General features: G+C 42.1%; 2 protein-coding genes and 1 long non-coding RNA gene across 3 annotated transcripts in view; 2 read left to right on the forward strand and 1 right to left on the reverse strand.

Moving 5' to 3' along the window:
- Window positions 1-1,981, forward strand: part of LOC125750455 (collagen alpha-6(IV) chain-like) — a 60,421-nt gene extending 58,440 nt beyond the window's left edge. Inside the window, exon 45 of the mRNA XM_049028286.1 lies at window positions 1-1,981. This exon is cut by the window's left edge and continues 504 nt beyond it. The gene's annotated coding sequence lies outside the window, so the exon portion shown is untranslated.
- Window positions 1,982-2,417: 436 nt separating this feature from the next.
- On the forward strand, window positions 2,418-7,196 carry LOC125750456 (ankyrin repeat domain-containing protein 46). Its single transcript, XM_049028287.1, has 4 exons — window positions 2,418-2,566; window positions 3,625-3,967; window positions 4,216-4,374; window positions 5,175-7,196. Exons 2-4 carry the CDS (start codon window positions 3,657-3,659, stop codon window positions 5,389-5,391), a joined length of 687 nt encoding a protein of 228 aa, XP_048884244.1. The 5' UTR covers window positions 2,418-2,566; window positions 3,625-3,656; the 3' UTR covers window positions 5,392-7,196.
- Window positions 7,197-10,369: 3,173 nt separating this feature from the next.
- Window positions 10,370-12,069, reverse strand: LOC125750022 (uncharacterized). The gene is made up of 2 exons (XR_007400271.1): window positions 11,904-12,069; window positions 10,370-11,703 (listed from the first exon to the last, which is right to left on the reverse strand). It is a non-coding gene; the product is annotated as an uncharacterized LOC125750022 (long non-coding RNA).

Consider the following 12,069-nt stretch of genomic DNA (forward strand, 5'->3'; position numbering starts at 1 on the left):
CACACACATACATATATATACACACACACATAAATATATATATATAGTCGTGATGTCAGCAAGACACACTGTTGCTTTACTGAGCCTTCAAAACAAACTGACAACAATTCATCAGTGTTTCAGATTCCCTGTGAAAAGAGCAGTGAGCCATATTTCACTCAGCCTTGAAAAATCACATACAGACCTACCAACAAGCTATGTGCTGACTGTCTGGAGAGTAACACGACCAAACTAATGTGACCTAGTGTGCACCTGGAGCACAACACAACACAACACAACACAATGCACACATACAGCCAAAACATGGCTGCCAGAAACCTTTTTCTTATTTTTTCAGCCTGAAGGATCTGAACAGATGTTTTTAGACTTCTTGAAGGCTCACATTCCGATCCAGGGGGTACCACTATAGCCAATGTAAAGGCTGTGTTTTGGTGCTTTGTTGATATCACTGTGTAACGAACATTTAACTGTGCAACCACGTCTACCACAAATTAGGGGAAGTAGTCCTTAAATTCAGTGGTGCTTTTAGAATATGAATACTGTATTTTCACCCTAGATACTATGGATATAGACTATGCATCAAACAACAGCAGAATTCTCTTTTGTGATTGTGAAATTCCGTGTTCTGCTGTCATTCCTACTACCAGACTACAGTTTACCATACTTTTAACATGCACTTGGGCTAGATGTCAGAACTGGTGAACAACCGTGTTCTTTTTTCACTATGCAATAAACTGAACTTGAAGTTTCAAAACTTTTCACAGACCATTACTTGCACTAAATGAACACAGTTAAACTGCAATTCTATGGGTATATTTAAGCAATACTACTTAATTTTTCTAATAAACTATCGTCCAAAATGGAACATGGTTCAGGTGCTGCTGTATCGTCCCTAATATCACTATTTTTGTTTAAACTACAAAATATGAGCGTTATATGGAAATATGGATATTACATACCTGCAACACTTAATGTTTTGAATATGAATGGATAAAATAATTTTAGTTGTGTGCATATATTCTAGTTTTGATGCAATGTGTGCACATTTTTGTGTGCATTATAGGGTAGGTCAGCATATTAAAATACATTTACTGAACTAGATTTTAGGCCAAACATTCAAAATAACATTCATTTTGCAAACTGTACAGTAACATTCTATTGAACAATTTAAGTGTAAAAGGAAATGCAATTGAAGGAAGCACAATTTGGGAATGAAATTGGCTCTTGTTCGTGAGTCGGGCCGAATGATTCAACTCAAATGGGGCAGCATGGTGGTGCAGTGGTTAGCACTGTCACTGCACACCTCTGGGACCCGGACTCAAGTCTCTGGCCAGGTTCCGTGTGTGGAGTTTGCATGTTCTCCCCATGTTGTTGCTGGCTTTCCTCCGGGTACTCTGTGTCCCCCAGTCCTAAAACCATGCCGAGGCTGATTGGAGTTGCTAAATTGTGTGTGCTGCGATTGGTTGGCACCTCATCCTGGTTGTTCCCTGCCTTGTGAGCCTGAATAGGATCAGCAGTTTGGAAAAAGGCTGGATGTGTTCGAATCACTGACTACAGTGGCCAAGAAAGCCCAGTGTATGTCAACATTAACACGATGCAAAAAGATGAGATGCAAAAATTCACATGTAAATGTTTTCTTTATATGTTGTGGTTTTTGCAAAACTGTATGTTCTTCCTTTGTATGTTCCATAAGGCCGGGTGATGTGGACCAAAAACCACACCAGTGCTTTTAGGCATATGATATTTTCTTATATTTTCTTTTAACCGCGTCCAACGTATTCTTTTAAATAAAAACCACATGTGAGATATAACAAATGCTTTTATTAAAACAATGTGTGGGCTTCCTTACTTATTTGCAGATATACAACTTTTCAGTATATACATTTTCCGAACACAAGTCTAAGAATGAATACAAAGTGTATGCCTGTATCTGTAGCATGGGTTAAATAAAGCAACCACGACATAAAAGTGATTCACTCAACTATGTCCACTAACAGACTCATTCTGTCCTTTTATGACACTGCTCTCAAAATATACGGTGAAGGTTATTTTCTGTCGATAAACTAAAACCTACTTAACACGTGTTTTCTGAATTTGTAGCGCGTCAACACTAATCAGCTACCGTAGATATCGGTGTCAGAAGCACGTTGGCACGGAGCACATTAAGAAAACACATTAAGAGAACACAAGACATTTAAAAAAAATACATTTTTTTTTGTATTGATGTTTCTGTGTCGTCTTCATGTTATGCGTCTTCTTAATGTTTTTGCGTTGTTAATGTTGACGTGCTCTGGGCTTGCAGGGCCACCGTACCCATCACTATTAGGGAGAGTGGTAGGTATCACATTCTCGGTAATGACAACCCATTTGCTGACAGACAATAGGAATTAATAATCACGTGACTTTAACGCGGCCTTCTGCCGTAAAGCAGGTCGACTCTGCCGTAAAGTCAGAGCCCGGATCGCTAGTGCGCTGCTTCGTCGACAAAAACAACAACAGCAGCAGCATCTGGGAGACAGAAAGGGGCTGGACTTTGATTTTCGTCTGGTCGGGAACACTCAAACAGGTAAATATCCATATATAAATGGATCTTTTACTTAATCGCAGGTAAGGTTTATATGAAAAATGCATATCACTCTTGTTGTTTTCAGTTTAGCTAGTTGGTGTTTTACAACGCTGGGCAGGATAAACTGCCTAAAGTACCATTAGATAAGATGCCGGGGCAAGTTTAGCGGTTTTAGATTGCTGTTGAACAACTCGGTATCGCAATAGCTTATTATATACACATGACTTTGAGAAGTGACAACCCAGGCTGCGAGGTGCAATCGCTGCAAACTGCCCGATGGTACAATCAAACCTTCGGCAATCAAGCTAGCTAGCTAACATTTATTTGTAGATGCTAGTTGAACATTGTGCATTGCAGGCTAGTTTGACATTACGAGGGGCTTGATGAATTGCCGAATATGTCTGACAGCGTATCGATGAATAGTAAGTAATTACTTCTATGCAAACCTGCGATTCACTGTGCCTTTACTGTCTATATACTTACTCGTGCATTTAAACGTTGAGAGTTCGTGTCGTGTTTGTTAGTATTTTGTATTTCATTGGATTTAATTAGACCACCTTTTAAGTACCTAGATAGAGGTATTTGGCGACTTATGCTAAAACATAGTAAATTAAAAAGCTGTAGAATACCACCGCTGTATAATGAATGTACATGTATGCGTATCTGCCTGAGAGTAAATGACAACGGATGAATATCTAAAATTAATTTCAGCAACAACAAAAAAGAAACTTATATTGGTGTCACTTATTCGTCCTTGAGATGAGCTAGCAAGCTCCTCTTTTTTAAGGTTATGTAAGTTGCTTGAATTAAAAGAAAATCTTTAAATTAAACGTTGATACGAGTTTTAATTTTCTGTCTGTCCATGAGTGTTTTCTGAATGCTACTTTATTATAATTGCAAAATAAGTAATTTTGTAATTTTATTACACCACCTTTCGTATAATAACACATGTTGCACAATGTGTGTTAATTTAAAGTGTTGTGTAATGTGCGTGAATTGCAGTATAAACCTCAGTAGTTCTCAGCTTATTAGTGGAGTGGTTTTCCAACCCCCTTTAGGTACCCTGGACTTTTCAGAGACCCACTCGGACATGTCGTATGTCTTCATCAATGACTCCTCGCAGTGCAGCGTGCCGCTGCTACAGGCCTGCATCGATGGCGACCTGAGCTACGCAAAGCGGCTGCTGGAGACGGGCTGTGACCCCAACATCCGCGACAGTCGGGGCCGTACTGGCCTGCACCTGGCCGCTGCCCGGGGCAATGTGGAGATCTGCCGATTCCTGCACAAGTTTGGCGCCGACCTGCTGGCCACTGATTACCAGGGCAACACTGCGCTGCACCTGTGCGGCCACGTGGATACCATCCAGTTCTTGGTGTCCAACGGCCTGAAAATCGACATCTGGTCAGTGTTTTGTTACCTTTTTAAAACAATGTCTAAATATCCTCAGGTAAAGGTTATTCTGAAGTTAAGTAGGGTCATTAAACAAAATGTATCAGTTAATTAAAGCAAAAATGCATTGCAAGCTAATTCTAAAAAGAGCACAGCCAAGAACCAGCTAGGAAAAGTGACACATGGAGTGAGAGAGTGAATTAAAGGTTCCTCAGAAGGCAATTTTTCAGAACTCTGTTTCTGTTGTGTGTTGTGTACAGTAACCATAACGGGTCGACGCCGCTGGTGCTGGCGAAGAGGAGGGGCGTGAACAAGGATGCCATCCGCCTCCTGGAGGGTCTGGAGGAGCAGGAAGTGAAGGGCTTCAACCGCGGGGCGCATTCCAAACTGGAGACCATGCAGATGGCGGAGAGCGAGAGGTGAGCATCAGCTCACAGCTGCAGAGTTTGGAACAGGGGCTGAAGGTTGCATGTGCAATAGGACTCCCCAGCTGCCGGTGACAGGTTCTGCCCAGTTAGCAAAATTTCACAGATGTGGAACTGGGTCTCAAAATTAAATGCGTAACGCAGAAGCTGCACTTACAATAAGTAAAGTCAAATGCATCTTTTTCCCATTTAAACTAATGTTTTATGATGTAGTGTAAACATAAAATGTGCTTCGTTGTTGCCTTGAGGGATGCCCAAACAGGATTCACTATTTATAGTGAATGACACACGCAATTAAAATACAGGTAGCCATGGCAACTAGTTTCCAACATGCATATGTTAATTTCACTGGTTACTGATCTACAGGTGAGGACTTGAATAGCAGGTAGGACTTGCTATTTGGCACGCATGGGTGTGTCACAGAGAGACGAATGGCTGAGCTCATCACTCATGTGCTCATTACACGGGAATGTTGATTATATGACTGAGACAGTGTGTTAAAGGGTGGTTTAGTCTGATGTGTCCAAGGATGTACGCAGGGGTGGGGCCACTGGAGCGCTGGTCCCAGCTGAAAGCTGATTGGCCCCCATAATGTCCTCTCCCCTGTCAGTCACCGATTCAAAGCATATCATTGGCTAATGATAAGGTTGGCCCCTTAAATGAATTAGGGTCCCTCATATGCCCCCAACATTAAAAACACCTAGAATTGGCGCTGAATGTGCCCGTGCATGACTGTGTGTGTTATATGAATGGCCTCCTCAGCTGATAGCCCCTCATCCCCGTTGTCTACGCAGTGCTATGGAGAGCCACTCCCTGCTCAACCCCAACCTGCAGAACAGCGAGGGCGTACTGTCCAGCTTCCGCACCACCTGGCAGGAGTTCGTCGAGGACCTGGGTTTCTGGAGAGTTCTGCTCCTGCTGGTGGTCATCGCTTTGCTCTCCCTGGGCATCGCTTACTACGTCAGCGGGGTGCTGCCCTTCGCTGCCAACCAGCTGGAGCTGGTGCACTGAGGGAGGAGATGGAAGGAGCAGGGTTTGGAGGATGGCTGGCGGGGCTAGGAAGTGGCCCTAGGAGGAGAGGGGTGTGGGGGCTCATACGGGTCAGGCATTTGCTTTATTTTTCCATTAGAAAATCACGATTTTCGAGTCTTCATACTCACCACCTCCCTCCATTCTACTTCCCATCGCCATAGCGATTATCACACTAATGGTGTTCACTTGGTGAAACAGACGGGATCTAGAGAGCCAAGCTGTGCCCTAACAAAGGTCTGCTTCACAGGACCTCACTGTCACATTATTCATACCCCGGTACCAGTATCAAGCTCCTCCATTCATATTAACCAGCTCAGCACTGAACTGGCCAGTATTCACCCATCATGTATGATTAATTGAACATTTCTAGGTAAAGTATCACCCCGCAAATGAATATTTAATACATTTTTAAAACCATTTCAGGTTATCTAATGTCAAACACTCTTCAGATATTGTAATTAGTTCTCGAATGCCAAGAAGGAAACCATTGGTCGATCTTTTGTGATTTAATACCAAGTGACTTCCATTTCGTTTGTTTGAAGGAAAGCTCTAACCGATCCCATTTTTATTTGTTCTGTTTTAGTTATATCATTCCGGTGCTTGTTTTGAACTATATTATACTGTATAGTATAAACTTGGGTGATAACAGATTTAAATGATTAATTACTCACATCTGTTTTCTGCCCTTCTGTTACAAGGCACCTCTGTGAGTCTTGCACTTGTTTGTTAATTTAATGTTTCCCACTGTTTCTAAGCTCCTGTTTCTGGCAGTTTTCTTTTCACTGTATATTTCCCTTTAAATACAGGAAGCAGCTACATGCAACAGGCAGTTAAGCCTCAAATGTAGAGTGATAGGGGTCAAATGTGTGTCTCTGTTAAGCTCATTTGCCGGTGGATCAGACCTAACAGCGCTGGCTACAGGTGCATGGCCAGTTTGCATACACAGCCAGAAGGTTAGTAAAGGAAGCGTGTTTGTCCTCTCATGAGATGCTCAGAGCTGCTGTTCGTATCGCAGCAGCAACCGGGCCACCTTCATCGTCCAGTGGGATCATTCGGCCTAAAGTAGTGAACACTGACCAAATTTCCCATTGAAGGGTAACAGATCGGTAGTTAACCTGTTATGTCTGTTGCTTTAAGATATATATGAGTAGGGTTAATGTAAATTCAGTAGAATCGTTTCATTTTGTACATAGTTGTGCTTCACATTTCTGACAGTGTTACTGTGTGTTCTAGGGTCAAATTAATGTATGAAGCATTAAACATTCAGTCTTTCCCTGTATTTTTTTTTTTTTTTTGTTCTCAAATTTTTTTCGGTTCTTTTCCAGGAATGCCAGTGTTCTGTACCAGTACCTTGTGAAGAACCTTAATTTTGAAGCATACTTTTATTCAAACGGCCTCTGAAGAAGTGCAAACGCCCACAGCGGTTTTAATCCCTGTTTTCAATCTAAGTACATCTTTTTTCAATCTAGACAGCTAACTAACTGTTAGTTGGACTGAATTTGACTTTGTACTCAAGCACAGCTAGCCACACTACATAGATTGCTGGCTCACTCACTTAACTAATTATGATTAATCATGGCGTAATATTTCAGAATGATTTGAATCTAAGTATGTTTAATTTTGTATTGAATAAACAAAGTGCCAGTTGGTGGAATAGTTGCATGGATCAGTATGGAAGCCTTGTGTGAAGCTGAAGACCTTATCCATGTATCCTGTAGTGACTGCGCCTTGGTTACCAAGCTCTGTTTAAGTTTTACTATGAGTAAAAGTTTAATTGCTTGTCATGTTGACTCAGTTTGTCTGTCTTTTTCTGGTGCTAGCTGGAGCTGATGAATGTTGTGCCAAAGTCTGCAGGACATCAGTCATACGTGGCAGTTGTAGCCGATGGTTTATTTTCCTCTGCAATTACTTCATATTTCATAGTTCATTCAAACATCATGACCTGCTACCATGGCCTGAGTGGCGGTTAGGCTAATATTAGCATAAAACGTATACAGGTAGTTTAGATTTTGTCATTCTACCGCCCACTTTTATGCTTTTGAAGACATCGAGTCAGATGCTGTTATCATTTATAGAGATGAAGGGTTGTATTGATTTTTTTTGGCTAGGCCTTTATACCTTGTGATAGAAAAGTATTGAAAAAGGGGTGGGGGGGATGAAAACAGAATGAGCATAAAAATAAAAGATGACAGAATGAAAGCTATAAGCGGTGTGATTCTCAGCTGCTTCTCATCCTCGGGGTTTAGGCTCTTGCCAAATGTGACTAGAGTCTTAATCCTCCCAGACAGACCAACCTGCCTGCCTCTTGGGCAAAATCTCCTTGTTACTAATAATATACAGTGTTGAGCTGAGCTTTAGCTATGTGTGGTTTCTTTTTAAAGATGTCTTTTTATAGCACATTGTATTTTACACCAAAATGATAGAACCACAAGTAACTGTAATATTTACATTGACTTGGGGTCATATGCAGTATGCAGTAAATCAATGCCAGTTGTGGCTTTGCCAGTAAAGCTGTAAGGGGGGGGGGGACTGCTAACAGTTGCCATCTGCCACTGTGGGTCCACATGTCCCTCTGATGCTATACCACGCCACATGGTTTGCCCTGAGCCATGGCAGTAATCGCGATAACCACTGCAGAGCCTATGCGTGACTTTGAGTTAAAGCCCTCTGCTGCCCTCTATTGGGGAACTCGGCGTCCCACTAGTACGCACCACTGAGTAGCCGCCAAACAGAAGTACGGCTGGCGGTTCCAGGCGAGACGTTTAGGTTACGTACTGTACATGGCTCCCTGCGGATGACGTCTGAATCATGTTAAACAGGTGACACCAGCTGCAGAATCTGTAATTATTACTCAATAGGGTGGATTAATTTTCCTTGAAGTTTGTTTGATGAGATCCTGCAAAAGTGTAATCCTCAGAATGAGGAAGTTTTTTTTTTAACACAGACCTACTAAGAAATTTAGAATGTGAAACAGTCTAAATGTTACTAGATATTACACAATGTTTATATGAAGCATACCTCTATATAACTATTATGATTGTTTAATACATTTTAATTCTTGAAGAAAAAAAACATTCTAAATTGAAAGTTTTATTGATCCTCATATTGGGATATCTTTGCCAGGATCAGAGATACAATTGCAGGATCATATATCTTTATTGTATCAATTTTGACCACAATACATTACATCATACATTTTACCCAGCAATTCCCATTTTTGCCACAAGGTGGCAGCATATTTAGATGCAAATGTTTTAGCATGGAGAGCTGGTTAGGGTTGCCAGCATTGTCTGTAGTGCAGGGTGGAGTACAGGCCAGGAAGGAATGCTGTGTGTCCAGCTGCCAACTTTGGGAGGAGGGAGAGTTACTATGATGCATTCAAAGCCTCCTGTGTTGGTACTGGGACCTTTCGGCTCCCACAGCCTGGGTGTGGGATGAAGGTGATGAGTAGCTGGTGATTACATCCACTCAGGTTTCTTCCTGTGTGTGGCACACTACCCATGAACACTGCAATTGTGTTTTTTTCTTTTTTTAACTTTATCAGGTTTTTAAGTTCATTGTTACAGAATGTTCTGTGTTTCTTGAGGGGGGTGGAGGGTGGGGGTTGTTTTTTAGAAGTCCTGGAACTCCCTGGAACCAACAGGTCATATTCAATTGCTGCACAAAGGTTGGAGATATGTGTAACAATGAAGACCTACAATCTAGCCACTGAAGCATAAGAAATGATAATGTATTAAGACGACAATATTTGGTTACACGTCTGATTCTTAGCCTGCAGGGTTTGAACTGATGAGCGATTGCAGGTAGCCATACTGGGGTAGCCATACTGGGATTCTGCCCCAGTGTCACGGAGGAGGAGTCAGCGGCGATGGCTGCGACATGCAGAGTAAGACGAGATACAGACTCCCAAAAGGTAGATGTTGATAACATTAGCATAAGCAACAATATTCATGAGTGTTGTATCCGATTCACCAAAGCTAGCAGGGTTAATTAAGCCCCCTTGGTGGGAAGGAACAGAGGCTACATTATTTGTGCAGGGCTGTGTGGTGGGTTGAGATAGCCTATTGATTTGTCTCCATGCTGAGCTAGTGCCTACCCCTGAGTATTGCGCTTTCAGCCTGAGCGAATTGTATTGAGGACGGGGATTGAGAAAAGGGGTGGGGGGGGGGGGGGAGTTAAAATGATTCCATGGGCCCCTGAGTGACAGGGGTCTTAAAATTTTTGGGATTGGTCTGGGATGGGGGCCCAGTATGATATGTTTTCATGGGCTCAAAAATCTCTACTAGCACCTCAGACTGAAGGATTCAGAACCTCAGACCTTCTGATTGTATCAAAGTCCGACCTGGAAAAAGGAACATTTGAATATTTGTTTAGCCATTTAAGATATCAAACATAATTGATGATAATTTTGACTTATATGTAAAGCATTAAGGTCACAAAAATAAATAGCAAACATGATCCCTTTTGTGATGTGTTCTAGAAATAGAATAGGCTATTTGGAATTTAAAAATAGAATATTGGCCTTTTGGTTAACAGATTATTGATGTTATAGGTATTCTGGAAGCCATAGCGAATGGACAAAGATTTTCATGTAGTCCTTGTGGAAAGGTTTAACCTTTTGTTCCAGTATTTCCCATAGAAATTCATTCTGAGCAAAATGGATGTTGTGGTAACATTAGTCTGTATCACACGTTTTTACGCATAAATAGCTGCCCTGTGTTGGGTTATGCATCCCTGCTCTCTGACCCCCACCAAACCCTGAGCCCTGCTCTGTTGCCTTACACTTGTCCCGGTGGGACTACTCTTTGTCTGGAATCGATTTGTTTATGAACCTGTAAAAGCTACAAAAGAAACAAACAAAAAAATAATAATGGCAAGAAGGATGCATAGTGGTTGAAGTCCCTGTTGACCTTTTGGTGAATTACAGGCAAAAGTGGTAGCGAATGAATGCAGAATGTGAACCAGATGAGAATTTTATTTCCCAGTAATTGTGTATAGGTGCTTTCCAGGTAATAATATGAAAATTGTCACTTCACTGAATAAACTGATCATGTCATATCCAGCTAGAAAATCTTGTCATTATACATCTTATCAAGATACAACACCCTTTATACTTTAGTAAACACAGCATGGTGCTTTCATTTTATGAGACTTAGTTACAATTTACCCTTAATTAGCTCATCCAACCAAACACCTGCTCTGTCTTCAACAGTTTTCCCTCGGCCGGTCTCTTTCTGGGATACTCTCGTATTTTTGCACTTGCCTTTTGATTTGAATAGCTCCCTTAATAGATTGCTAACTTGCACTCGTTACCGGTTGCTCACTTGAAGCTCAGCCTAGCTGCACTCACACCTGTTTGGCTCCTTGGCAGCTGCGTACTTGTAAAGTGCTATCTGCCTCACTTGTAGGCCTCATGAGACAAAGCTTCTGCTAAATCAATCAATGCAGAGCTAAAATGTTATATTTTGTAGAATTAGATTATGGTATTGATTGAATACAACCCCAGTCACCGTCTTTGGGTCTGGAATTATCCAGTCACATCAATTCTTTTGTCATTATGCCACCTTTCACTCAACACAGGTCAATAAAATGTGTCACGCCCACTTTCGGGATGAGATCGGTCTGAGATGATCTACACGAAGCTGTGGTTTGCTCTCATGCCGTCTGCCTGCTGCCCCGTCACTGTAAGCACTTCTTCTCCCTACTACCTCTGGAATTTGGATCTGCATCGGTCGCACATACACATTTAGATTTTTTCGAGCAGCCGCTTTCTCACCGGTGGGACATCATTACCTGCTGGCGCCTTTGGGGGCTTGTTTTGGATTGGGGGAGTCTTGGTGGCGGAACGTGAGCAATTAATACAGAGGAAATGCTGATTTGGATACATTTCTCTGTGTGAAACTGGACTGTTACATAGTGAAAGCAGAAAGGGCACCAAGGGGAATTTGGCAGTAAAACAGAAAGGGGGACTGAGGGGTGGAGAGTCTAGCAGGGAACAATGGAAATTAATGAATGATTCTCCAAGAGGACATTTGCCAGGCCGAAGTAAAAGCAGAAAAACAAGGGGGGAGGAGGAGGCAGAAGAAACCTCCTCTGTCAGCACTGACAGGCTCCACTCTGTCCTGCTCATTAGAGCTCGTGAACAGAATCTGGCACCGAGCTGCAACTCGAACTGTAAAAGAAAAAGCTGAACTGCTGGGGGTCATTTTCTTGTAAACTTGACTTCCTGTTTCCTATTCCCAGCCGCAGTATCAGGGAGAGAGTCGGGGAGGTGGGGGCTCGCCCTGCTACCTTGGAAGGGAGGGTTATTTTGTTACTTAAAAAATAAATAAAATAAATACATTTAAAACAGTAGGTATTTTCTAACAGCGGAATAAGCCAACTGGTCACTATAGAGATTCATAAACAGTCTTAAAGAGAAACCCCAGTACTTTACATTGTCTCCGCTGTCTGACTCATGTTGTTCCTGTTTCTGGTTGGCTAAAACTCACCTTGTGTGATGTTTGTAGCTGCGCCTCCATGCTAGGGACTACTGCTGTAATATATCTCCCCAATGCTGGATTCAAATAGCGGCCGGAAGGCTGCTTCCATCCTGGTAAAACCACGTGAAGCTTCTCAGAGCTCCTTCCTTTTTATTAATCCATTAGTGTCTATGCT

Source organism: Brienomyrus brachyistius, chromosome 10, assembly GCF_023856365.1.
Source record: "Brienomyrus brachyistius isolate T26 chromosome 10, BBRACH_0.4, whole genome shotgun sequence".
NCBI classification, from domain to species: domain Eukaryota; kingdom Metazoa; phylum Chordata; class Actinopteri; order Osteoglossiformes; family Mormyridae; genus Brienomyrus; species Brienomyrus brachyistius.

Bases quoted from the DNA above. Each gene is read 5' to 3' on its own strand.
- LOC125750456 (XM_049028287.1), top strand. From the start codon at position 3,657: ATGTCGTATGTCTTCATCAATGACTCCTCGCAGTGCAGCGTGCCGCTG. The intron at 3,968-4,215 runs GTCAGTGTTTTG...TGTTGTGTACAG, and splicing joins GGCCTGAAAATCGACATCTG to TAACCATAACGGGTCGACGC. The intron at 4,375-5,174 runs GTGAGCATCAGC...TTGTCTACGCAG, and splicing joins CAGATGGCGGAGAGCGAGAG to TGCTATGGAGAGCCACTCCC.